Genomic DNA, 24,607 nt, shown 5'->3' on the forward strand with positions numbered 1-24,607 from the left:
AAGCCTTTCGGACGTACACATGGCAACCGGGCTGGAGACTGGAACACGGACAGACAGCAAGAAAGCCCACACGAGCCCGGAAGCCCGAGGCGCCCAGGACAGGCGGGTCGCCCCTTCTTGAGCCGGACGGCGTCTTAGGATGTGGGGAGCCGGCGAGGTGCGTGGCGCCTCCCTGTCCGGCCCTGAGGGTCCCGGGACCTGGGGGCTGGAGCCTGGCCGGGGGAGGCGCCTCCCCCAGCCGCCGGCCCTGGTCTCCCTCCCACCCGCCCAGCGCCCCGGGAGCCCGTATTCACATTACAGCATGGGGTTTAGCACCAGAACCTTCAGGGCAGAGTGTGGTTCCTAGAGCGGCGAGCCCAGGTGGGAGGAAGGCTCCGGGGGGGGGGGGTCGTGGGGCTGGCCGAGGGCCCTCCGGCTCCTCGTTCCATAGGGGGCCCCGGGCCCCAGGGCCAGGTGCTCTGGGGGTGTTGGCAGCTCAGATGGCGGCCAGTGTGGACCCCGTGGTGGGAGGGGGGGGCCGCGGGCCCCCCGGGGACCAGGCGGCTCGGAGATGGCCCCGGTGGGGAGCCGCCTCGGAGCCGGCGGGCCCAGCCCGCGGGGAGCTGTCCCGGGCGTCGGACGGCCAGGTTCGCGCGGGCTTTGCCGCGGGCGCGGCCTCCCGCGGGCTACTCCGAAACCGCCTTCTTCAGAGGGATCTTAAAGCCGGTCAGCCTCTGCCCGAAGAGCCGGCTGAGGAGGTCGCTCTGGGACTCGGCCGTCCGGCGGTCTCGGGGCTCGGCGCTGGGTGCTGTCTGTCTGTCCTTCTGGCGGGGCTGGGCAGGGGCCTCAGCCGGGGGAAGGCCTTGCCGGCGCCTCCTTCCTGGGGGTGTGGCTGGGGCCCCCCCTCTGTCGTTCTGCCGGCCGGGGCGCATCTTGCCGGTCTGGCCGCTGCTCTGGGCCTGGCAGGGGGCACGCGGCTGGGCGTGGCCTGCTTCCTGGGGGGCCCGGGGGGGCTTCTCAGGGCCGGAGGCGGCTCTTCCCCGCGCTCCCTGCGCTCGCGCCCCTGCCGGCTCCGGGGCCTGGCCTCGTCTCCTCTTCTCACTGCTTTCTTTCTTCTCTCTGGGGCCCGGACACCCTCGGCGCCCCTGATGGCCGGCCTCTCCGGGGCCCTCCGTGCCGCCCCTGGGCTGGGCTGGGGCGGGGCTCCGGCCGGAGCGGCTGGCTCGGCGGGGGTGTCGGCTGGCTGGCTTTGGAGCTGCCCACTGGCTGGCTGGGGCCGGCTGCCACGCCCTGTCTCGGTGCCGCCACGTGGCTCTCCACGGCCGTGGGAGTTGGGTCTGGGTCTGGCTTTGGGGGCGGCGGGCTCCGTCCCATGGGCCAGCTCTGCAGGCCCCGGCCTGCCCCTCCCCACGGGCTTTCTTGGCTCTGCGGGGCGCTTGGGCGTCTCGCCAGAGGCAGACGCCGCCGACCTGTCCGGCGACGCGCGACAGCAGGGCTCCGGCCTGCTAGCGCTGCCCGTGGGGGCGGGCCTCCCCCGGCCCCCCTCCAGCACCGTGGGACCCCTGGGCCCTGGCTTCCTTCGGTGGAGCAGGGGGGGCTCTCCGAGCGGGGCCGGGGGCGCAGGTGCCTCGGGTGCCCGGGCTCTGGTGTTTTCCTGAGAAAGGGCGTGGAGTCGTTTTCCCCTCCGGGGGAGCTCGCTGCCTCTGTGGGCCGGGGCTGCCGGCTGGAGTCCCCTCCCTGGGCCCTGCAGGGCTCGCGCTAGCCTTCCGCCGCCTCTGCCGTCGGCCAGGGAGTCCGGGCACGGAGACAGAGGTGGAGGCGCGGTTCTTGGCTGTCCGAAGGCAGATGGGGCCCCGCGCCTGGGCGGCCCTCGGGGCGGGCGGGGCCCCGGCGTGTCTCGTGGGTCTGGGGTTGGCTCTGGGTGGTGCTGGAATCGATCTCCAGGAAGATCTGGGAAAGGAAGAGGAGGGAAGCGTCGCCCGGGGCGGGGCCGCGCGGGGACGGGGGCCCGTCTGTGCTGCCGGGCCCCGGCGGACTGCCGGGCGGTGCCACCTTGCGCCGCTTGCTGGGCGGCGTGCCTTCAAAGGCCGAGGCCTTCGGTCCGGGGGGCCCCCGGCCGCCTGGCGCCCCGGAGCGCAAAGGGGCGCTGGCCGCCCCTCAGGTGCTTGTCCATGTGCCGGTCGAACTGCTCCTTCTTGGCGAAGGTGTAGTTGCAGGAGCTGCAGCTGAAGGACCTGCGGATGACGTGCGTGACGTCGGCGCAGAGCTCGCAGGCGAACAGCGGCTGTGTGCGGCAGCTCGCGCCCTCCCCCGCAGCCCGTGCTCCGTGCCCAGGTGCGCCCCCAGCTCCCCGTGCCGGGCGTAGACCCGCGGCACCGGGGGCACAGGTAGACGCGCCGCGGGCTGTGCACCGCCAGGTGGCGCTGCAGCTTGAAGGGCTTGGGGAAGGGCTTCCCGCAGTGGTGGCAGTCGCGCGACGGGTTCTGGCAGTCCCTGTGCACCGGCACGGCCCGGGGCAGGTGCTCGCTCTGGGACCCAGGGTCCGGGGACGGGCTTGGGGACGCGCCGGAGGCGTCGGTGACGGCGGACGGGCCGCCCCAACCTGGCGGCGTCGGGGCTCCGTCGGGGCCGCGGGAGGGGGCTGGGCGTGCCCCTCTCCCCGGGGGTCCCCCCGGCCTCCCCCTCTGGCCCCGAGGCCTCCCCGGGGCCCCCCGCCCCCGAGCGACGGGGACGGGGACGCGCGCCCCAAGATGCTGTGGAGGAAGTGCGGCGAAGGCGCCGTCCTCTTCCGGGCAGGGGGGCGCGGGCCCCGGGGCCCCGCCGGGCCGCCCCCGGTGGGCGAAGCGGGCCGCGTGCTCCGCCAGGTGCTGGTTGTACAGCCACACGTCGGCCACCTCGCGGAGGCACATGCCGCAGGCCCAGGCCCCCGCCCTGGCCTGCGCGTGCTTCTCCCGCAGGTGCTCGCGCAGCAGCTCCCCGGAGCGGAACCGGCGCTGCACGCACAGGTAGCAGGTGGGGGCGGCGCGGGCGCGGGCGGGCCGCCGAGGGCGCCCGAGGCACAGGGGGCGCTCGCGGGGGGCCTCCCCGGCCACCTCCCTCCCGCTGCTCCAGGGGCCCCGGGCGTCGGCCGTGGCCTCCAAGTCCGGGAGGCCCGAGAGGTCCTCGCGGGGAACCCCAGAAGCGCAGGTCTCGCGTCTCGCGCTGGGGGAGCGGGCCGGGGCCCCCCGCGGGGAGCTCGTCCTCCACGGGCTCCCGCTCCAGGTCCGGGGGCTCCGGGCTCCCATCCCCGAGGGAGGGGGAGGTCTCGCCGGCCGCCCGCAGCGCCAGGCCCCGCCAGGCCGCGGGAACCCTGTGCAGCTGCGGGATGGCCTCTGCCCCCTCGTCCTCCTCCTCGGGGCGCGGGGAGGGCTCCTCCTCCACCCAGCCGGCCCCCCCCCGCCGGGCTCCGGGGCCCACGGCCCAGGCCGGGGGCCCGGGGGTCAAGGCCAGGCCCCCGGGTCAGAAGCCCGTCCACGCAGAAGGCCTCGGGAAGGCCCGTGGCCTCGTCGTCCCACAGGTCCTCTCGGGAGAGGCAGAGGGAGCCCGAGTCGCTGAGGTCCGTGGGCAGCCGGGGGGAGGCCGGCAGGGGGCTGGGCCCGGGGGGCGGGGGGGGCCCCGGGGGCGGGGCGCGCTCCGACCTCCCGCGGCACCTTCCGTAGACGCGGGGGCTCCTCCTCCGGCCCCGGCGGCCGCCCAGGGGGAAGAGCCGGGAGAAGGACAGCTCGTCGTCGGCGGTGCTCGGGGGTCTCCGGGTCCAGGGCCGGGGGCTTCGGCGGCGGTGTCCGGCGCGCCGGGGGGGCCGGCACCTCCGCGCGGGCCCGCCCCGGCCCGGCCGCCCCCCCTCGGGCTCCCGGCCCCTGCGGCGGCTGGCTGCCCGGGCCCAGGGCTCCGGCCTCCCTGGCGTCCTCCGGCTGCCCGGCCACGGCTCCCCCCCGCCCCGCCGGCCGTGCCCCGGGCGAGGCGCTCCCCGGCCGCCCCGGCGGTGACCCCAGCGTGCACAGAGGCCCCGGGCCCCGCGTCTGCCGCCCCACCAAGCCCCCCGGGCCCCGGGGTGGTCCAGCCCGCCGCCGCCGCCCGCCGTCCCTCCGGCGCCACGCGTCCGTCCACGGGACGACGGCCGGCCGCCGTGGGTGGGTCCCCGCGAGGCCGGCGGGGCCTCCTCGCCCGCGGGGCTCGGGCCGGCCTCTCGCGGGCCCCCTTCGCGCCGCGGGGAGCCCCCGTGCCCTGGCCCGCGCGCTGGCCGTCTCCGCGGGCCGCCTTCCTGGGCGGGGGGCCTGAGCGTCCGGCCGGCGCGCCCGCTCCCTCGCGCCGCTCCGCGGGGCCCGGGGGGGGCCGGGGCTGGCTGCGGGGGGGGTGGCGGGCGTCTCCGCGCCCGGGGCGGTCCTCGGGGGGCCGCCTCGGGGGGGGTGGCCGGGGCCCGTGCCCGCCTTCCCGGGCCCCTTCCGGCTTCTCTTCCTGGGGGTCTTGCCTGCGTTGGGCGGGTGGAGCCCAGCGCCCGGGGGGGCGGGCGGGGGGCTGAGCCCGGGGGGCCGGTGCTTCCGGGCTCTGTGCGGCTCAGGCCGGCCGCGGTGCTGAAGGGGGCGGAGCAGATCTCACAGGTGGGGGGAGGCGGGGCGGGGGGCTCCCCGGGCTCCGCCTTCCTTTTGAAGGCCCGGGGCCTCCGCGTGGGCCCGAGGGGCTCCCGAGAGACGGGGTGCGGCTCTGGGTGTCGGCTCCGGGCGCCTCCGTCTCCGGGCCCGCGTCCCTCCCGGCCTCTGCTGCCAGCCTCCCCCTCGGCCTCTGGGCGGGAGCCCGGCCCCGCGGTCACCGGCGTGGCAAGGCCCGAGGGCGCCGTCGAGGCGCGGGGGCCCCCGGGCGTCCGGTGGGTGGGGGTGGGCGGTGGGCCCCCCCTCACGTGGGGATCCGGTGCCGCCGGCTCTCCCTCCGCGGCGGGGCTGCCCCACGGGCCAGCAGCCCGGACATCTGCGTCCGGGGGGCCGGGCCTTCCTGGGGCAGGGGCGGCGGTGTGGGCGGGCGGGCCCCCCAGCCCCCTCTCCTCTGGGACTTTCTAGAGCCCCCAGTGTGCCGTCGCTGGGGCCGTCCCTCCCGCGTTCTGGTGGGGCCGGGCGGGCCGGGGGGGCCAGGCCGTGGGGCCTTCAGCCCCCAGGAGGGGGTGGCGAGGCAGGGTCCCCTCAGAACCACAGCGGCTGCTCCTCGAAGTCAGGGCATCATCGGTAGGGGCTTGGACGCCGCGTGTTCCTTCTGGGGGCATCCAGGCAGGACCGGCTGGCTGGTGTGGGGAGCTGGGAGGCTCCCCAGAGGGACAGCAGGGTGGGGTGCGGCGCCCGCCGCTCCCCTGGGGCCGCGGTCACTCCGGGTGGGGAGGAGGGAGGGTCTCCCTGAGGCGGGAGCTTGAGGGGGCCGCGGGGGGTGGGGGGGGGCCGGGGACACGGGGGTGGGGGCTGCTGGGTTCTCACCACCAGGAAGCGGCTGCCCAGCACGGCCCGGGGCGGCCGGGGTCCTGGCGGTGGAGGCTGGGGGGCCCCTCGCCTGCTCCCGCGAGCCAGAGGCCCGTGCCGCGTCCCTGGTGCAGGTCTGCGCTCCTGGGCAGCCCGCCCGGCGGGGGCCTCGGGGATGAGGGTTCCCGGGCCCCCGGGAGCCCCGCGGCTGCCCGGCAGGAGCGGGGCCGGCCTCGCGGTCCGCCTCGGGCTCCTCCGCGCGGCCGGCGGGCCCCGACTTCCAGCTGCCTCGGGCTCACGTCCAGGCACCGCGGGGCCGGCCGGCCTCCGTCCGGGGTGCTGCTGCGCGCCTCCTTTCTCGTGGCTTCTTCCTCGTGTGGGAGGTCCTCGGGGCGCGGGCCCTGGGCGTCCTCTGTACTCGCAGCTCTGCAGCCCGGGGCCGGGAGAGGCCACAGGTCGCTGGGGGGCGGTGCTCCAGGGCCGCCCGCCAGGGGCCCGGAACCCGGTCCCCAGGCAGGACTCCGCTCGGGGCGGAACCGAGCCCCGGCCGGCACAGGCCTCGGCCGCCGAAGCCGGGCTCCTCGGCCGCGGGGTGGGGGCGCGACCCCCTCCGGCTCCCCTGCTCTGCCTAGAGAGGTGGGGTGGGGGCGGGTGCTCGGAGCGGGGGCTGCGCCTGGAGGTGCCCCCCAAAGCGCCCCCTCGGGGGTGACGTGTCCAGCCGGGTCTGGGAGACGGGGGTCTCGGGGCCCGGGCGGGCGGTGGAGGACTCCCTCCCCGCTGGGGGACAGCCAGACCGGAGCGGGGCCGCCTTGCTTGGAGTCTGGGTGGTTGCGACGGCTGTGGGACGCGGAAGTTCCCCGTGGGGTTCGCCAGCGGCTGAGCCCCGGGCGTCTGCCGGGCGCTCCTCCGGCGGGTTCCAGCCACGCAGGCGGGCCATGGGGGGCGATCCGCCGTCCCCTTCCGCCGGGGGGGCGCCGGCCTGCACGGCTGCCCGGAAGCCCGGGCCGTCCTCGGAAGGGCCCAAAGGAGCTCCGGAAACGGGGTTGGCATCCGTGCCTGGGGGAGAGGCTGCTTCTCCCGCGGCCAGGCGGGGCCACGGGCCCTGGGGACTTCCGAGCGCCCCCTCCCGGTGTGGACCGGATCCCCCCAGCCCCGGAAGGTCTGCCGCCGAGAGCGCTGCCCCCCGAGGCAGGACGGCCTGGAGGGCCGGCCCGGGGCCCGAGCCCAGCCCCCGCCCGCCTGCGCCCGAGGTGTCACGGGCCTCCCCCGGGATCCCGTGGGCGTTGTCTCTTCTCTGCAGCTGGCTTTCTAATTCCGTGACCAATCTTCTGATCTCCAGCTCATCCTCGCACAGACCGCTCATGAAGGCAGCGGTACATTCGATTCCCTTCCCCGGCGCGGGGGGAGGGCTGGGAGGGACCGCCCCTCCACGCGGGCCCGCGTCTCCCCGTCAGGAAGCCGGCCGGGGGAGACCGGGCACTCCTCCTCCAGCAGGAGAAACGAGGGGCAGAGAGGATCTATCAAGGGCTTCCGTGGGAGGAGAGGGCTGCCGCAAGCCAGCGACCCGCAGGTGTCCCCGTTTAGAGCCAGGTCAAATCCGTTGTCGGGCAGCCCCGAGAAGAGGGACGTGGACGCCAAGGTCAGGGGTGATCGGGGCTCCGTCCGCGACCCCCTCGGCTGCGTAGGGCGGGCCCTCGGGTGGTTCTGGCTCCTCCGGCTCAAAGGTGTCCGCGCCCCTGGAGTCCGGGCAGGGGCGGCTGCGCGGGTCTTCAGCTGAAGGCCCAGCGGAATACAGGTCTTCGGGGGAAGCGGGCGGCCCGGTCCTTGGGTGTGTGGGACGAGCCTGGGGCGGTGCTGCCGTGGGCCCGGGGCCCCTTTGGGGTGGCCGGAACCCCCGTGGCGTCGCCGGGCGTGGAGCTCCGCCAAACCGCGCCTCCGGGCCAAGGGCGCGGACCACCGGAGGCGCTGGCGGCGGGCACCGGGCCGTCTCCCGGCTGGGAGGAGAAGGCCTGGCGGTCCTGGGCCGCGTCGAGCCCTGCGCGGGCAGAGGGGCCCGGCGGGCTTGCCGCCTGGGGCGTGGGCACCCCCTCGGCAGGCAGCCCGTGGGGCTGACTCCGGACGGCCCCGTCCCTGCCGGACTCGGGGGTGCCGAGGGCTTTCTCTCCGTGGTGGGCTGGGGCACCGGGTGCTTCTCTGGGCTTGAACGGTGTCGGGGGTCCGCGCCTGCGGCCCTTTCAGGTGTTAGGGGCTCCCGAGTGAGGCCGAGGGTGGCTGGTTTTCCCCCGGGGTCTCGGTGTCGGCGGGGCGCCCGCGGGGGCCGATCAGAACACGCGGGGCCTCTTTCCGGGGGCGTCTCTCCAGCCCCCGGGCTCGGGCCCCGGGCCTCCCGCCTCGTGACCTCCCGGGGACCCCCGGTCGAGCTCTCTTCCTTCCGCCGCTCGCCTGGGCGCCCCTGCCGACGGCCAGGGCGGGGGCGGCCTCTGCCCCCCGTGCCCCCGGGCGGCAGCCCCTCTTCCTCCTCTGACTCGGAGGCGCCGGCCCGTCCCCCGAGCCCGCCCCCCGGGGCGCCGGGGGGGGCGCCCCTCTCGCGCTGTGCGGGGGCCCCGGCCCCTGCTGCCGGTAGCGCTGGTTTTTCTGCTGAACGATCTTGTGGATGAACTCTTTGCTCCACGAGCCGCCCGCGCCCGTCTCCTCCGGAGTCCTTTCTGGGGGGCGGCCGCCGGTGCTCGGAGCCCCTGGCTCCCGCGGGGGCCCGGCGGTCCGAATCTGCGGGGCCCTTGGCGGGCCGAGTCGGGAGGTCCCCGGGGTGAGGGGGAGCCCCGTCGGTGCTGCGGCCCCGCCTCCTGGGTCTGAGGCGGACGGCCCCGGCCGGCCCTGGGGTGCCGTGGGTCACGTCCGGATCTCTCTGGAACAACTTCAGCCGCTTTCCTCTCCTCTGTGGCCTGACCGGCCAGCGGCTGCGTCGGGGGTGGCCGGGCCCGGGGCGCGGGCGGGGGGCCGGTGTGGGGCCGGGTGGTCTCGGTCCCCGGGGCGGGGGGGCGGGGGCTCGGAGGCGGCCGCGGGAGCCGACGGCAGGGCCCGGATGTCGTCCGCGGGAGCCGCTCCCCCCCGAGAGCCGGGGGGCGGCCCGGTGCCAGGCCCCCTGGGGCCCGCGGGCTCCTCGTCCGCAAACACGTCGATGAAGCTGCTGTCCAGCTCGGGGCTGTCGGGCCGGTAGGCCAGGCCGCTGAGCGCCTCGGCGATGAGGCTGTCCAGCTTGGCCTCATCTTCGGGGTCCAGGTCGGAGGCGGGGAGCGGGAAGGCAGCCGCGGCCAGGCCGGGGAGGAGGCCGGTCCTCAGGGGGTCGTCCTTGCCCTCCGCCGGCGGGGAGGGGGCCGCGGGGCCCAGGCCGAGCGAGGCCGGGCGCGGGTCCGCGGCGGGGGGCCCCGGGGCCCGCGGGGGGGCCGCAGAACTGCCGGTGCTCCAGGAAGGCCGCCAGGCTGCCGTAGTTCCGGTCGCACTGCCGGCAGGTGAGCAGCACGTCCAGCTGGTCCAGGCTGGCGCCGCTCAGGGCCAGGTACGGGGCGGGGCCCCGGGGGAGGCCGTGCAGCCCGCCCCCCGCCCGCCCCCGGGCCCCCGCCCGCCCCCGCCAGGCCGCCCCCCGCCCCCAGCTGGTCCTCCCGGAAGGGGAAGGCCTGGTCGGCTCGGCTGGTAGTGGACGGGGAGGGCGTGGGGGCGCTCTGGGGACGGGAAGGGGCTGCGGGTCTCCGGGGCGTGGGTGGGGGGGTGGAAGAAGGCCGAGGCCCCGAGGGAGCCGGGGAGCTGGCCGTCCTCCGAGCTGGGGTTGGCCGGGCTGTTGGACGGTGGGGACAGCGAGGGAGCAGGTGCTGCTGCCCGCCGGGTGGGCGGCGGGCGAGGGCAGGGGGGACTCACTGGGAGAGGCCCCCACCCCACGGGGCGGGGGCGGGCCAGGGGGCCCCCCGGGGGGACGCGTGGGGCTGGGTTCCCCCGAAGAACGGGGGCCGGGTCCCGGGGTCGTGCAGCTGGCCGTAGCTGAGCAGGCCGTGGGGGCCGCCGGGCCGGCCCGGGCCGGTGCCCACGGCCAGCAGCGCGTCCCCGGGCCCGGAGCTCAGGGCCCCCTGGCCCTCCCCGGGCCACTCGGGGTCCCTCCGGAGAAGGGCATCTGGCTCAGCACCCCCATCTGATGGGGGGCTCGGCCCAGAAGTTGGAAGCACCGGGGGCCAAGACATGGGGGGGGCTCTGGGGGAGGCAGAGCTGCCGGCCTGGGCCGGGCTGGCCGTCAAAGAACGGGGTCTTCACGGCCGCCGGCGGGCCCAGGGCGGGGGTGGGGTAGGGGGCTGCTACAGGCTCCCAGAGCTGGGAGAAGGTGGGGAGCAGGGCCGCCAGAGGCCCCGGGCTGGCGCTCACCCCGTTGGCTCTGTAGGTCTTCCCTGCCGGGCATTTCTGAGGCAGAGGGTTCAGGGGGCCCCTGGGCTCTCCAGCCTGTCACGGGCAGGAGGGGCTCCTCCGGGCAGGACATTGTGCAAACTGTCTGGGAAGGGGGCCCGGGGGACGGGCGGGCAGCGGCAGAGGGGGAGGGAGCCCCTTCCAGGTGGCCGGGGTAGCGGGGCAGGCTCGGGGCCGGCGGAGGGGGCAGCAGGCAGGCGGGGCCGGGGGCCGCCTCGGGCCACGCTCCCGAGGGCTGGTGGAAGGCCGGCAGCAGCGTCCTGGCGACGGGCTCCCCCCCGCCAGGCTCCGGGCGAAGGCCTTGGTGTCGGCCCCCCGTGGGGAGCAGGCCGGGGTGAGGTACCCGAAGGAGACCCCCCCGGGGCTGCCAGGCCTTCTGCCTTCAGGAAAGGGCTCCGGCTCAGCAGAGGGGGCCCCGAAATTAGCACCTTGGAAGTCGTGCTCAGCAGCGGTGGGCCAGAGGTTGGCCCCCGGGGCCTGGGGGCCCCGGGAGCGGCAGGGGCCCCGGGGTGGTGCGTGGTGAGGTATAGTCGGTGGAGGTAAAGCGGGGCTCCTCGGGGGCAGGCAGGGCCTCGGCCCCTGGGCAGGCTGGGCCCGGGGCGGCTTCCAGTCCCCCGGCCCGGGGGGCCCTTGGCCTGGGCGCCCCCGGAGGGCTGGTCCGGGGGCGGGCCCGGCTGTGCCCAGGCTGCGGAGCTGCGGGGGGCTGCCGTCCGCCTGGCCAGCCGGCCACCGGCGCGTGGGGCTGCGGATCTGCCCCGGCGCGGGTCCTCGGGCCGCTCTCCTTCCTGGGGGGGCTCGGGGTCTCGGGCTCTGCCGCCTCGGCCGCCTCGGGTGGGCCTTCGGGGGCTCCCCGGCCTGGGCTCTGCCGCCCGTCTCCCTGGTGCCCCGGGGGGCCCCGCCGGCCAGGGCGCAGTCCCGGGGGGCGTGCCGGGAGGGGCCCCCCAGGGCGCTGGCCAGGCCGCAGGGCGGTGGGCCTGTGGTCATGGCTGGGGGCAGTGTCCCGCGGCGCCGCTCCCCGGGCATGGCCCGCGTCCTGCGTGCTAGGTCGAGGCGGGGGTCCGAGGGGGGCTGCGTGGAGTGGGCCGGGCAGCCCGTCCGCACCCCTCGGGGCGCCCCGGCGAGGCCTGCCGTCATGGTCCCGGGAGAATCTGCAAGGGAAGGCGCGACGTCAACTGGGTTCGTGGGGGCCGGAGGGCCCCGGAGCCCTCAGAGAGCCTCGCGCTGGGCTCTGGGCCCCTCCGTTCTGGGGGGGCCCCTCAGGGGAGCAGGGCAGAGGCCCGTCCGGAGCGAGCGCAGGGAGCCCGCCTGGGGGCGCCCCCGTCAGAGGTGGCGCTGCGGCACTGCCCGGGTCAGGCGGGGCCTCCCCCGCCTCCCGCTCCCGGGTCACTGGCCGGGACCCTCCCCGCGCCGTCGGCCGGATGGGCTCGAGCTCTCCAGCAGGGGGGCTGGGTCCTCTCACCAAACCCTGCCTGCCCACAGCAGGCCAGTGGCTCCTTCAGGGACACCCCCCGTCCCCCCCACCGGGGCTCCCGGAGCCGCCCAGGGCCCGTCTGGGGCAAGAGTGCCAGACACCAGCGGCTCACTCCTGAGATCCTGGAGGCTCGGGAGGCAGCGACCGAAAGGATCACAGGTGAAGCCATCCAGCCGGGTAGAAAGGCCGGTGGCTCCATCTCCACAGGAGCCCAGAAGAAGTCCAGGATGGAGGTGGGGTTCGAGTGGCAGAGCGTTAGTTGGGCAAGTAAGCAGAGCCAGCTTGAGGCCCCTGGTTCAAATCCCAGCCCCCCAGGAAAAGGAGCGTCCCCAGGCCTTCCGGGGGCTGCAGTTCCAGGGCTGCTCAGCAGAGGGCAGCACCACACTGGGTGGTGGTGGAGGGGGGAGGCTTCCTCCTGTGCCACCTCCGGCCCCTCCCCATCGGGCTGTGAGGGTGGGGGGGGGGTGGAGGAGGAGCTGGGGCTCAGGCCTCAGGGTCCGGGGGTGGTGGGCTGCCGTCAGGAGGTGAGGCCGCCCTGGGCACCCCGGCCAGCGGCCTCCGTCCCCGCATTCCGCCCGGCTCACGCTTGTGGTTTCGAACCCTGACCGCGGGGCCTCGGGGGAGCGCGCCGGGCCTCCGCCGCCACCGCGCAGGAGGTGGGGGCGGCGGGGCGGGGGCGCAGGTCCACGCACCTGCGGGGGGAGGGGCCCGCGCTGGCTCGCCGCACAGCTGCCCGAGGACTGGGATTTTCTTGGCTGCAGAGAAAGCAGATGGCGTGTTAGCCCGGCCACCGTGCCTGGCTGCGGCCCAGGGCCCGGGGCGGGGACGGAAGGAGCCGGAGCCACGCCGGCCAGGCAGCCCACGGGGGCCATGGGCAGAAGCCGGGCCGGCCAGGCAGCCCACGGGGGCCATGGGCAGAAGCCGCGCCGGGAGGCCCTGCACCAGGACGAGGCCCTGCACTAGAAGGTGCAGGGGAACGATCTGGTCTCCAGGAACCCCGTTCCTCCCTCCTCCTCTCCCCTTTTTCCCTCTCCCCAGGTGGGGACCCCCAGGGGGGCCCGGTGTGTGCGGAGCTGAGGCTGGAGCCCAGGTCCCCCCCGGCACGTGCTCCCTCTGAGCCGCACCCCAGCCCCTCCACTGCGGGCCACGGTGTGTGGGAACGGCTTCCGGGTGACCGCAGGCGTGTCCCACCCCTCCCTGCCCTGGGGGGCACCCGGCAGCTCTGACGGCACAGAGGCGGGGAGGGAGGGACTGTGGGGCGCCGGGAGGACTCCGGTCCCTCGCTCACGAGTCTGCACGCCTAGGCTGACTTGCGGCTTCCATCTTACCAGACAAGAAAGTGCGCTAGCAACTAGCTACTGACGAGGGGAAGGGGTGCGGGGACGGGGCGCGGGCCCCCGAGGCTGCGCGTGGCCGTGTGCCGCTCGGGACGGGGCGCGGGCCCCCGAGGCCGCGCGTAGGGAGGCGCCGGCAGACGGTGCGGCTCCGCCCTCCCCGGCCTCCTCCCGCGGCTCCGGGTCGCGCTGCCCTGCCCACCGCGCTGGCCGCCCCAGCTCGGCCGTCGCCTTCTGGGCTCGGCCTCTGGGCCTAGAGCTCACCTGTGGCACCCCGGGGGACGGAGGGGCAGCCACTGGCTTCCTCCGGGGGTGCGAGGAAGGTGGGCGGCGTGGGACACCACATTCCCCACCCTCGATGCCGGTCCCGCCCCGGCTCTTGGCAGGGCCCTTGGTGCTGTCCTACGGGTAGCATTTCAGCGGGCAAGGCCCCTTTGAAGTGGGGAGATCCGATCTCCAGAGCCGGGGAGCCCCGGGGGAAGTGCAGTGGCCCCCTTTCTCTCAGCAGCAGCACTTGCCCCCCCTCCGCCCCCCGCCGGCCGCCTGGCTCCTGGGTAACTCAAGCCTGTGGTCAGCTGGTGGGGGCGGCCTCGGTGCCTGCCCGGGGGACGGCTGTGCGCTCCGGCCTGCTTCTGCGGCCGCCTCTCCTGTCCTCGGCTAAGCAGCCCTGGTGGCCCTTCCTCCAGCGCCCCCGCCCCCGGGTCCGCTCCCCGGCTTCCCTGCAGCGCCCCCGCCCCCGGGTCCGCTCCCCGGCTTCTCTGCAGCACCCCCGCCCCCGGGTCCGCTCCCGGCTTCTCTGCAGGGCCCCCGCCCCGGGTCCGCTCCCCGGCTTCCCTGCAGCGCCCCAGCCTCCTCCGGAGCGAGTCACGGCCGGACCCCAGAGCCCCGGGAGCGGGCCGGGTCCGAGGCCGGCGAAGGCGGGTCCGCAGAGGGGGCGTCGAGGCCCGGCGGGGGAGGGGCGGGGAAGGCGGCCGCGCGCTTTCCTGACCGACAGCACACCGCGCCCGGGACGCGGGGCCCACGGCGCCCACGCGCGTCTCCACCCGGGCCTCGCCACCTCGCCCCGCCCTTCCTTCCTCATCCCTTAGCCGCCCGCTTCCGTGCGGGTGAGGGAGCGGAGGCGCGGAGGGCGGGCTGCCCACCCAGCGGCCCGGGGGTGGGCGGGCCGGGCCAGACGCCCCCGGCGGGGCCTTCGCACCCGGGGCTGGTGGGCGTGTGAGAGCTGAGGCAGGACCGGAGGGAGGATGGCCCCGAGGTGGCAGGCCTGGCCTCGAACCCGGCTCTCTGGAGCTCCGTGTCGGGCGGCTGTCCAGCGTGGGTGGGGGCCGGGCCGGGCTGTATTTCTGCTTGGCTCCTGCAGGCCGCGGGGCCCGGGACACCGTGGGATCTCTGGGCTCCACGGGCCCCGGGCACCAGGCGCGGCTCCTGGCCTCTCCCATCCTGGACACCACAGGAAGCGAGAAATCTGCCACCCCGGGCAGCGCCCGAGAGGGTGTGCCCGCCAAGCTCACGCCCGGTCAGGAGGGAGGCCGGGGCCACCCAGCGCCGCCCACCCCGTGGCGCCGGACGCCGGCCCCCCGCCGTCCAGCCCCGTCGAGCGGGGGCCCCCACGCCGGGCCCCGCGGCCCGCACGGAGACCGCCGCCGCCCGCCGCCGGGAGCAGGGGAGGCGCTGCCGGAGGGGCCTCCGGGCCGGGCTCGCGCGGGGCGTCCGGCCGCCTCCGCGGGGCACACCCGCACGCCTGCCGAGCCCGCGCACGCCGGGCCGTGGCGGGAGGCGCGGGTGCCGCCGCGGCGCTGACGGGCCGCTGCGGTCAGGGGAGGCTGCGCCCCGCGCGGTCCTCCCCTTCCTCTTCCTTCAGACGAGGCCGCGTCCTCCGAAGCGCCGCCACCTGAGCGCCCCATAAACCCCGGCAGGTAAAGTTATATCTAAGATGGAGCCCGAGGGACGTTTTAAAGCACACTGCCCGCTATCAGCTGCATTTATCTTAATTACTCCGCGCGGGGGGTGGGGGGGAGGCCGGCTGGGCCCGGCCGGGAGGCGGGTGTTTGTCCGCCTTATCGGGTGCCTGTGTGAGATCCTTTCGCGTCGGGGAGATGGGGGGAGGTAGTGTCGTCCGAGATGACAGCAAGACGGCTCTGGGAGGGTGGGGTTCCGGGCAGGGCCCCGCCACCCTGCCCCGACGGCTCAGAGCTGGCGTGGAGCACCAGCAGGCACCGGGCCTCCTCTCCTGGCCCTTGGTGCCACCGTGGTGCACCCGGATGTCGCCCTTCAGCCGTCCAGAGCACCCGGACCCCCCTTGGGCCCACGGCCCCCTGAAGTTGGCCTGCGGAGCCAACTGCCGTGGCGCTGCTCCGGGGGGCTCTCCGTGATCCCAAGCCCGGGGCCACGCCGCCCCTCCCAGGCCCCGGACCCCTCCGCCCGCCTCCCAGGGGCTCGGAGGCAGAGGAGGCCCCGGCCGTCCCGGCCCCCCACCTGCACCGCGTCCGGAGGCATGGGAAGGGCAGCTCCTCCTCACCAAGCTAGGCCACGCAGGCCCTCCTTCCGCCACCCTCCTGGGCTTCCCGCCAAGGTCTCCTGCGGCTCTTCCTGGAGCGGGCGCTCCAGGCTCCTTGTCCTCCCAAAGGAACGGGGGCCTGGGTTGCAGCTCCTCAGGGTCCCCATTAGAAAGCTTTGAGCTGGGAACGAGTAGCTCACGCCTGTAATCTCAGCTACTCAGGAGATTAGAGAACGCTGGCCGGAAGGAGGCAGCCCGGGCGGGAAAGCCCCCGCGGCTCTCGTCTCCAACTAGCCAGAAAAGGCTGGAGATAGCAGAGTGGCTCAGGTGGCAGGGCACCAACGCCGCACCAACGCCGAGTGAAAACGCGAAGGTTCTGAGCTCAAGCCTTGAGTTCAAACCCAGGACCCCCACACACAAGAAGGCATTAGAAGGCGGAGGGCGGCCGTGCCAAGCACGCAGGTGCAGGGGAGCCGCTCGCTCGTCTGTGGGACGCACTGCAGAGCCGCCATGCCCACGGCTGCAAGGGTCAGGAGAACAGTGCGCGTGCAAGATCGCCCCGGCTCCCACGGGCAGAACAGTGCGTGTGCAAGATGGCCCCGGCTCCCGCAGGAGAACAGTGCGCGTGCAAGATCGCCCCGGCTCCCACAGGAGAACAGTGCGCGTGCAAGATCGCCCCGGCTCCCGCAGGAGAACAGTGCGCGTGCAAGACCGCCCCGGCTCCCACGGCAGAACAGTGCATGTGCAAGACCACCCTGGCTCCCATGGGCAGAACAGTGCATGTGCAAGATCACCCTGGCTCCCGCAGGAAAACAGTGCATGTGCAAGGTCACCCCGGCTCCACGGGCAGAACAGTGCGCGTGCAAGATCGCCCCGGCTCCCGCAGGAGAACAGTGTGCGTGCAAGATCGCCCCGGCTCCCGCAGGAGAACAGTGTGTGTGCAAGATCACCCCGGCTCCCACAGGAGAACAGTGCGCGTGCAAGATCGCCCCGGCTCCCACAGGAGAACAGTGTGTGGAAGATCGCCCCGCAGGAGAACAGTGCGTGTGCAAGATCACCCCGGCTCCCATGGGCAGAACAGTGCATGTGCAAGATCACCCTGGCTCCCACGGGAGAACAGTGCGTGTGCAAGATCACCCCGGCTCCCGCAGGAGAACAGTGCGTGTGCAAGATCGCCCCGGCTCCCGCAGGAGAACAGTGTGTGTGCAAGATCACCCCGGCTCCCACGGGAGAACAGTGTGTGGAAGATCGCCCCGCAGGAGAACAGTGCACGTGCAAGATCACCCCGGCTCCATGGGCAGAAACAGTGCATGTGCAAGATCACCCTGGCTCCCACGGGAGAAACAGTGTGTGTGCAAGATCGCCCTGGCTCCCACGGGCAGAACAGTGCGCGTGCAAGATCTCCCCGGCTCCCGCAGGAGAACAGTGTGTGTGCAAGATTGCCCCGGCTCCCGCAGGAGAACAGTGTGTGTGCAAGATTGCCCCGGCTCCCGCAGGAGAACAGTGTGTGTGCAAGATCGCCCTGGCTCCCACGGGCAGAACAGTGCGCGTGCAAGATCTCCCCGGCTCCCGCAGGAGAACAGTGTGTGTGCAAGATTGCCCCGGCTCCCGCAGGAGAACAGTGTGTGTGCAAGATCGCCCCGGCTCCCACGGGCAGAACAGTGCGTGTGCAAGATTGCCCTGGCTCCCACGGGCAGAACAGTGCGCGTGCAAGACCGCCCCGGCTCCCGCAGGAGAACAGTGTGTGTGCAAGATCGCCCCGGCTCCCGCAGGAGAACAGTGTGCGTGCAAGATCGCCCCGGCTCCCGCAGGAGAACAGTGCGCGTGCAAGATCACCCTGGCTCCCACGGGCAGAACAGTGCGCGTGCAAGATCACCCTGGCTCCCACGGGCAGAACAGTGCGCGTGCAAGATCGCCCCGGCTCCCGCAGGAGAACAGTGTGTGTGCAAGATCGCCCCGGCTCCCACGGCAGAACAGTGCGTGTGCAAGATCGCCCTGGCTCCCACGGGCAGAACAGTGCGCGTGCAAGACCGCCCCGGCTCCCGCAGGAGAACAGTGTGCGTGCAAGATCGCCCCGGCTCCCGCAGGAGAACAGTGTGCGTGCAAGATCGCCCCGGCTCCCGCAGGAGAACAGTGTGTGTGCAAGATCGCCCCGGCTCCCACGGCAGAACAGTGCGTGTGCAAGATCGCCCTGGCTCCCCACGGGCAGAACAGTGCGCGTGCAAGACCGCCCCGGCTCCCGCAGGAGAACAGTGTGTGTGCAAGAATGCCCCGGCTCCCGCAGGAGAACAGTGTGTGTGCAAGATCGCCCCGGCTCCCGCAGGAGAACAGTGTGTGTGCAAGATCGCCCCAGCTCCCGCAGGCAGGAGCTCTCGTGGGCTCTCTGTGGGGGGGGGGTTCCCTTGTAATTGGGGGGTTCCCTTGTAATTGGGGGGTCCCCTTGTAATTGGGGAGGTCCCCTTGTAATTGGGCCACTCCCTCTTGGCCTTGGCTGTCACACCTGCTCCCGTTACACAGCCCGAGTTCCCGACCCTCGAGGAGCTCAGCTCTGCGGGCCACAGGCTCACCCTCCGCTTCCTCGTGACTCCCGGGCCTCTTGGCCGGGCGCGCGACGGTCCCTCCTTAGGCCTCCGGTGGCTCACGTGTGTGGGGTGACCCTTCCTGCTGGCCCCTGCCAGCTGCCCCAGGGCGCCAGGACTGACGGGACCCTGATGTCCCTGGGACTGCATGGCCCCGGGGCTTCCCCCGATCTCAACGTGGCAGCAGGCCCTGCCTCCACCCAGAGCCTCTTTGCCCAAGTCTCGGGGCCCACCTGGGAGACCCCTTCCCTCGCCCCAACCCCTCTAAGCAATTCCTACCACCACGAGCAGCCCACATCACCGCAGTGGCCAGGCCCCGTCCCGTCCACAGAGCCTCCGGGCGGGCTGGCAGTGCAGCCCCTCGCCGAGCGGCCGTGGGCTCTGTCAGCCGCGTCCAGATGGGGTGGGGGCCGCGGCCAGGGGCTGCGGGGAGATGGCCGAGTGCACGACGGCGTGGCCACAGGCCCTGCAGGCCTCCCTCCCGAGGGCACAGCCCGGGCGTGGCTCTGCGGATGGATGGGGGGCTATCCTCCTGGGCCTGAGTGGGCTCCATGGGGGCTGGGGCTCCCCTCTCCCCACAAGAAGACGTGGTGGCTCCATCCCCTCCCCCCCCATTGGCAGAAGTGGCAGCTGTGCCCCCCATCGGCAGACGTGGCAGCTCTGTCCCCCCATCGGCAGACGTGGCAGCTCTGCCCCCCCCACGGCAGACGTGGTGGCTCCGTCCCTCCCCCCCCATCGGCAGATGTGGTGGCTCCGTTCCCCCCCATCGGCAGACGTAGCGGCTCTGTCCCCCCCCATCGGCAGACGTGGTGGCTCCGTCCTCCCCCCCATCGGCAGATGTGGTGGCTCCGTCCCCCCCATCGGCAGACGTGGCGGCTCTGTCCCCCCCCATCGGCAGACGTGGTGGCTCCGTCCCCCCCATCGCAGACGTGGTGGCTCCGTCCTCCCCCCCATCAGCAGACGTGGGGCTCTGTCCCCCCCATCAGCAGACGTGGGGGCTCTGTCCCCCCCCCCCCATCGGCAGATGTGGCAGCTCCGTCCCCCCCATCACTGATGACTTTCTGTGAGTGTCACTGCTGAGGGCCGCTGTCTCCAGGGCTGCACCTCGCACCCTCCCTCCCGATGCCAGCTCCCCCAATGGCCCTCTGTATGTTGTGAGGGCTGAGCCGTGTGTGTGCATGTGCGTGTGCGTGTGCGTGTGTGTCCACTCTACTACGTGAACCACAGCTGCATTTGTAGGTTTTGGGTGGTGAGTTGGAGAGAGGAGTCCCAGGACTTTCCTTCCTGGCCGGCCTTGAACTGTGACCCTCCGAGCTCAGCCTCGAGAGCAGCGAGGACCACGGGTGTGAGCGCCGTGAGGGGCGTGGGTGAGCTCTCAGGACCACGGTGTGAGCGCCGCGTGGGGCGTGGCTGAGCTCTCAGGACCACGGGTGTGAGCGCCGCGAGGGGCGTGGCTGAGCTCTCAGGACCACGGTGTGAGCGCCGCGTGGGGCGGGGCTGAGCTCTCAGGACCACGGTGGTGAGCGCCGCGTGGGGCGGGGGCTGAGCTCTCAGGACCACGGTGTGAGCGCCGCGTGGGGCGGGGCTGAGCTCTCAGGACCACGGTGTGAGCGCCGCGTGGGGCGGGGCTGAGCTCTCAGGACCACGGTGTGAGCGCCGCGTGGGGCGTGGCTGAGCTCTCAGGACCACGGTGTGAGCGCCGCGTGGGGCGGGGCTGAGCTCTCAGGACCACGGTGTGTGAGCGCCGCGTGGGGCGGGGCTGAGCTCTCAGGACCACGGTTGGTGAGCGCCGCGAGGGGCGTGGCTGAGCTCTCAGGACCACGGTGTGAGCGCCGCGTGGGGCGGGGCTGAGCTCTCAGGACCACGGCGGAGGACGGCTCGGGAGAGGCGGTGCTGACAGCACAGGGGAGCTAAGAGGCGAACCGGAGGGCCGGGCTCTCATGGTTTTGGCCACCGAGACAAAGAGGCATCGAGACCTAGCGGGCTCGTGTCACCCTCTGAGAAAGGCTCAGAGAGGCAGCCGGCCCTGAGGAGGGGGGCAGGGGAGGCCCTGAGGAGGGAGGGCAGGGGGAGGAGGCCCTGAGGAGGGAGGGCAGGGGAGGAGGCCCTGAGGAGGGAGGGCAGGGGGAGGAGGCCCTGAGGAGGGAGGGCAGGGGGAGGAGGCCCTGAGGAGGGAGGGCAGGGGGAGGAGGCCCTGAGGAGGGAGGGCAGGGGGAGGCCCTGAGGAGGGAGGGCAGGGGGAGGCCCTGAGGAGGGAGGGCAGGGGGAGGCCCTGAGGAGGGAGGGCAGGGGGAGGAGGCCCTGAGGAGGAAGGGCATGGAGAGGCCCTGAGGAGGGAGGGCAGGGGGAGGAGGCCCTGAGGAGGGAGGGCAGGGGGAGGCCCTGAGGAGGGAGGGCAGGGGGAGGAGGCCCTGAGGAGGGAAGGCAGGGGGAGGCCCTGAGGAGGGAGGGCAGGGGGAGGCCCTGAGGAGGGAGGGCAGGGGGAGGAGGCCCTGAGGAGGGAGGGCAGGGGGAGGCCCTGAGGAGGGAGGGCAGGGGGAGGCCCTGAGGAGGGAGGGCAGGGGGAGGAGGCCCTGAGGAGGGAGGGTAGGGGGAGGCCCTGAGGAGGGAGGGCAGGGGGAGGAGGCCCTGAGGAGGGACGCCCAGGCTGACTGCCCCAGAAGGGTCACCTCTGCCTTCCGCTGCAGACACGCGGTTGCCTCTGCACAGAAAGCAAGCCAGTCCCCTCTGCCGGGCGCATGTATCCGCAGGCCCGTCGCCCTCGGAGCTCCACCGGGGCCCGGCCCGTCGCCCTCGGAGCTCCACCGGGGCCTGGCCTGGCGGCCGCGGCGCCCTCTACAGACACTGGACCAGGGACAGGGGTCGTTTGGCACAGAAAGAGCCAAGGCCGGGCCCTTCTCGTGCCTCTGCTGAACGGGCGTGGCCTGTGCCCACAGAGACGCTCGGAGGGTGGGCTGGCCCCTGTGGGGAGCAGCCTGGCAGAGGGTAAACTGAGGCACCGGCCCACGGCCGCCCTGAGTCACACAGCACGCACACCGGGCCAGGCGTCACGGGCGCGCCCGTCTCCAGGTCCTCTAGTCCGGGACCTGCCGCGCTCGAGCTCCGCGGCCTCGTTCGGGGCGGGCCCGGCGGGGCGCTGTGGGTTGCGCTGACCCTGGTGGCGTGGTGACAGGTCCAGGCCGGCCCCTCCTGCCCCCCCAGCCAGCCTTGCCGTCACCTTCCAGCTTCCCCATCGCCGCTGCTTTGCATTAGTTTTCTTCAAAGCCCCCCGAGCTGGTGGCCACGTTAGTGCTGGGGGGGGGGGGTGGTGCTGCCAAGCGGCTCTGCTGTGCGCGTCCAGGGATGGGCCGCAATGCGACAGACCCCGCCCTGCCCCCCCCCAGGCCCGGAGCCCCGAGCAGAGGCTCGGTGGGGAGGCCCAGAGGCCTGAGGCCTGAAGGGCAGGCCATTTGTGGCCTGGGCCTTGGAGCCGGCGGGGCAGGCAGGGCTTAGCTGGACGGGGCAGAGGGCTCAGCTGGACGGGGCAGGCAGGGCTTAGCTGGACGGGGCAGAGGGCTTAGCTGGACGGGGCAGGCGGGGGCTTAGCTGGACGGGGCAGAGGGCTTAGCTGGACGGGGCAGGCGGGGCTTAGCTGGACGGGGCAGGCGGGGCTTAGCTGGACGGGGCAGGCGGGGCTTAGCTGGACGGGGCAGGCGGGGCTTAGCTGGACGGGGCAGAGGCTTAGCTGGACAGGGCAGAGGGCTCAGCTGGACGGGGCAGGCGGGGCTTAGCTGGACGGGGCAGGCGGGGCTTAGCTGGACGGGGCAGGCGGGGCTTAGCTGGACGGGGCAGGCGGGGCTTAGCTGGACGGGGCAGGCGGGGCTTAGCTGGGCGGCTCTGTGAGCTCCCCAGGGAGGCTGCGGAACCTGCGGGAAGGCGCTGGCCCCGCGCTCCGCGTTTCACTGAGGGCCTCGGAGGCCGCAGCCCGCAGCCTTCTCCCCCTCGCTTAGCCAGTGATAGCTCTGCGGGCACCGATCGTCTCCGCGTGTCTGTGTGCCTTGGGGTCTCCTGTCGTCCACGCAGGAGACACGGGCTCACCGCCGGGTGGGTCCCCAGGCTCACCCCGCCGCCCAGCCCCCAGGCCGTCGGGGGGCACAGGGCCCCAGGGTCCTTGCCGGTCCCTGGAGGCTGGTGGAGGAGAGGCCCGGGCTGCCTGGGGGGAGGCTGAGCCGCGGCCTCCTCTCCACCCTGCGGGGAGTTCTGAGCGCGGTGTGCACCCGGGAAGGGCAGAGCTGGGGGGACACCGAGCAGACTGGACGGCACGGCTCCGGGGCCCCGGGCGGCCCTCCCCGCGGCCAGCGCTTCCGGGACCTCACGGCCTCGGCCAGGCGGCGCCCTCGGGGAAGTGACGCGGCCCGGGAATCCCGGGGAAGCGCCGCACCGGAGGACCGCACCTCCCCGCAGGCCACGGCCAGGGCGCTGCGGGGTGTGAGCCAGAACCCCACCTCCGCAGACAGGAGACAAAGGGGGAGGGCTTCCGGACCCAGGCCAGCAGGGACACAGAAAGACCCTGTCCGAAGAATAACGGACGCGAAAAAAACTGCGGGCACGGCTCACGTGGACTGCACCCCCACCGCAAACAAGAGGCCCCCAGTTTAGACACCAGCGCTGCCGTGAAACCAACCAAAACCACAACAGAAAAGAACGGCCGCTCGAACCCGGTCGCTGGACGCTGTGTTAGACACAGCACGCACGCCTCAGGCGGGGTCGATCGGTGAGTGCCGCTCATGCAGGTCGCCCTCGGAGCGTGCGGTGCCACAGACGTGTACGTGGCTGCGGGCGGTGCGTCTGTGTCCCTTCTCTGTCCCTCTGCCCACTGAGCTCCCTGGCCATCCCAGAACCTCGCCCCTGGCCTCAGCTTCCTGAAGCTCTGCCTCCAGAGTTAGAGTTTGGCTCCCTGTAGAAGGGTTCCCAGGCAGGATTCGCACCTGTGGCCAAGGAGTGTCAGCCAGGTCTGAACCCCAGAGCGGAAAGGTGGGTGCAGGCAATGCTGTCACGGAGGACAAAGCGCAGCAGAGCTACCCGGGGAGCAGGAAGGAGAGACTGGCTGAGGAGTTGTGCCGTCTAGTACTTGGTGTGGATGTCCGCGGGGAGGTCGTGAGGGGAAGGCCACGCCGGCCAGGCTCTGACCTGCCCACGGGGCTCCAAATGCCGCGGCCGCGTCCAGGGACGAGGAGCACCGCCTTCCCTCACGCGCTCCACGGCTCCTTCGCGGTGTCCTTGGCGTCAGAACCCAGGCGCCGGGAGGCCGGCCTCCTTCCCTGGGCTCGGCAGACGGGAGCATGCCAGGGCGAGCCGGTGGCCAGGACGGACGCCCCTCCCTGTGTCCTGCCCCTTGCTGCCTCTGCCCCCCCCACATGCACACGCACACACACACACGCACAGACACACACGCACACGCACACGCACACACAGGCACACACACACGTGCACACGCACACACGCACACACAGGCACACGCACACACATACACACGCACGCACACGCACACAGGCACACACACACGCACACGCACAGACACACGCTCACGTACACATACTCCAGCCCCCAGAGGCTAAGTTATCCTAGAAAGGAAACGGCCTCATCTATGACTTCAAATCCGCGTCACGGCCCAGTGCGGGGGCTCGCGCCTGTTATCCCAGGAGGCTGGGATCTGAGGTCTCGTGGCTTGAAGCCGGCTCGGGCCGCAAAGTCCGTGAGACCCTGCTCCCCAGCGAACCCCCCCAAAGCCAGGACTGGGGCTGTGGCTCAAGCAGTGGAGAGCTAGCTCTGCACCACACCACGGAGTGCCAGTGCCGGGCCCTGCGTTCAGGCCGCAGTGCTCAGGGCCAGAGCGATGGTGTGCGGGAGCCCCGAGGCCCCCGTGGCCGCTGGGACCCGAGGGACCACGGGCCAGGGGGTGGTGACAGGGCGTCGGCTCTGCGTCTGTGGCCCATGATCCGCAAAGCCCTCTGGGCCAACTGCCACCCTGCCTGGGGGAAACTGAGGCTCCAAGCAGCAGAGGGCTTGGCAGGGGGCGGTGTGTGGCCAGCCCTGCCCCGGGGCCGTCCCCTCTGTTCCCCCCTCCCTGGCTCTCCGGCTCTGGGAGCCCCGGGTTAGCAGGGCGGCCGGCCGGCCACTCCGGAGCTCTAATTACTCCCTAGCACTGGCTGGGCATAAATACAGCCTCGAGGTCCAAGAAAAGCAGGCTGCCGGCACGGGGCGTCTGTCCCAGGGCTAAATGCAGCCTCCGCACCGGGCGGGCGGCGAGCGCGCTCAGATAACTATAGGATGCGGTGGGCCCTGAGCTGACCCGAGGGGACACGGACCCCGCCCGGGAGTGGCCGCTGGCTGCCCCCCTTCCGCTGGGGGGGGGGCGCTCCGGGTGGGGAGGGAGGAATCCGGAATGCATTTATAGACTGTGCCCAGCCGCCGGCCCCGCGGTGCCCACGAGGTCAGCCCCCTGCCAGGCCCCGGGCAGCTGTTTACTGAGGTGGCGGGCCCGGCCAGGAAGCCCGAAGCCTGAGGGCCTGGCCGCTCCCGGCTGCTGTACTCCAGGAACTCCAGAAAGGAAGCCAGGCGGGGAAGGAGCTGCCGGCGCGCGGAGAACCGGCGCCGCCCGAGGGAGGAGGCGGCCCCCGGCCTGGCCGGTTCACACGGCACGGGGCCGGCGCGGCAGGGCGCAGAGCGGTCGGCCCCGGGGCCGCGGCTCCATCCCGAGACCCCGAGCGGAGGGCCGGACGGGAAGGGTGAGGGCACGGTCTGCCCTGCCTGCACGCCCGCGGGGGGACGGCCCTCCCCACCAC

At 73.8% G+C, this 24,607-nt stretch overlaps 1 protein-coding gene across 1 annotated transcript; it reads right to left on the bottom strand.

Moving 5' to 3' along the window:
* Positions 1-610: 610 nt before the first annotated feature.
* Znf469 (zinc finger protein 469) lies at positions 611-14,146 on the bottom strand. Its single transcript, XM_048355456.1, is given in 30 exon segments — positions 611-778; positions 781-979; positions 981-1,162; positions 1,165-1,929; positions 2,074-2,265; positions 2,268-2,351; positions 2,354-3,140; positions 3,226-3,435; positions 3,437-5,065; positions 5,475-6,084; positions 6,251-6,872; positions 6,875-7,118; positions 7,120-7,260; positions 7,262-7,491; positions 7,596-8,037; positions 8,040-8,151; positions 8,153-8,398; positions 8,455-8,898; positions 8,900-9,017; positions 9,101-9,311; positions 9,313-9,408; positions 9,410-9,597; positions 9,600-9,645; positions 9,647-9,691; positions 9,693-9,886; positions 9,974-11,050; positions 12,066-12,128; positions 12,237-12,332; positions 12,737-13,109; positions 13,334-14,146. Coding segments are annotated over 30 exon segments (10,572 nt in total). The 3' UTR covers positions 611-665.
* Positions 14,147-24,607: the final 10,461 nt, after the last annotated feature.

Source organism: Perognathus longimembris, chromosome 10 (genome assembly GCF_023159225.1).
Source record: "Perognathus longimembris pacificus isolate PPM17 chromosome 10, ASM2315922v1, whole genome shotgun sequence".
Taxonomy (NCBI): Eukaryota; Metazoa; Chordata; class Mammalia; order Rodentia; family Heteromyidae; genus Perognathus; species Perognathus longimembris.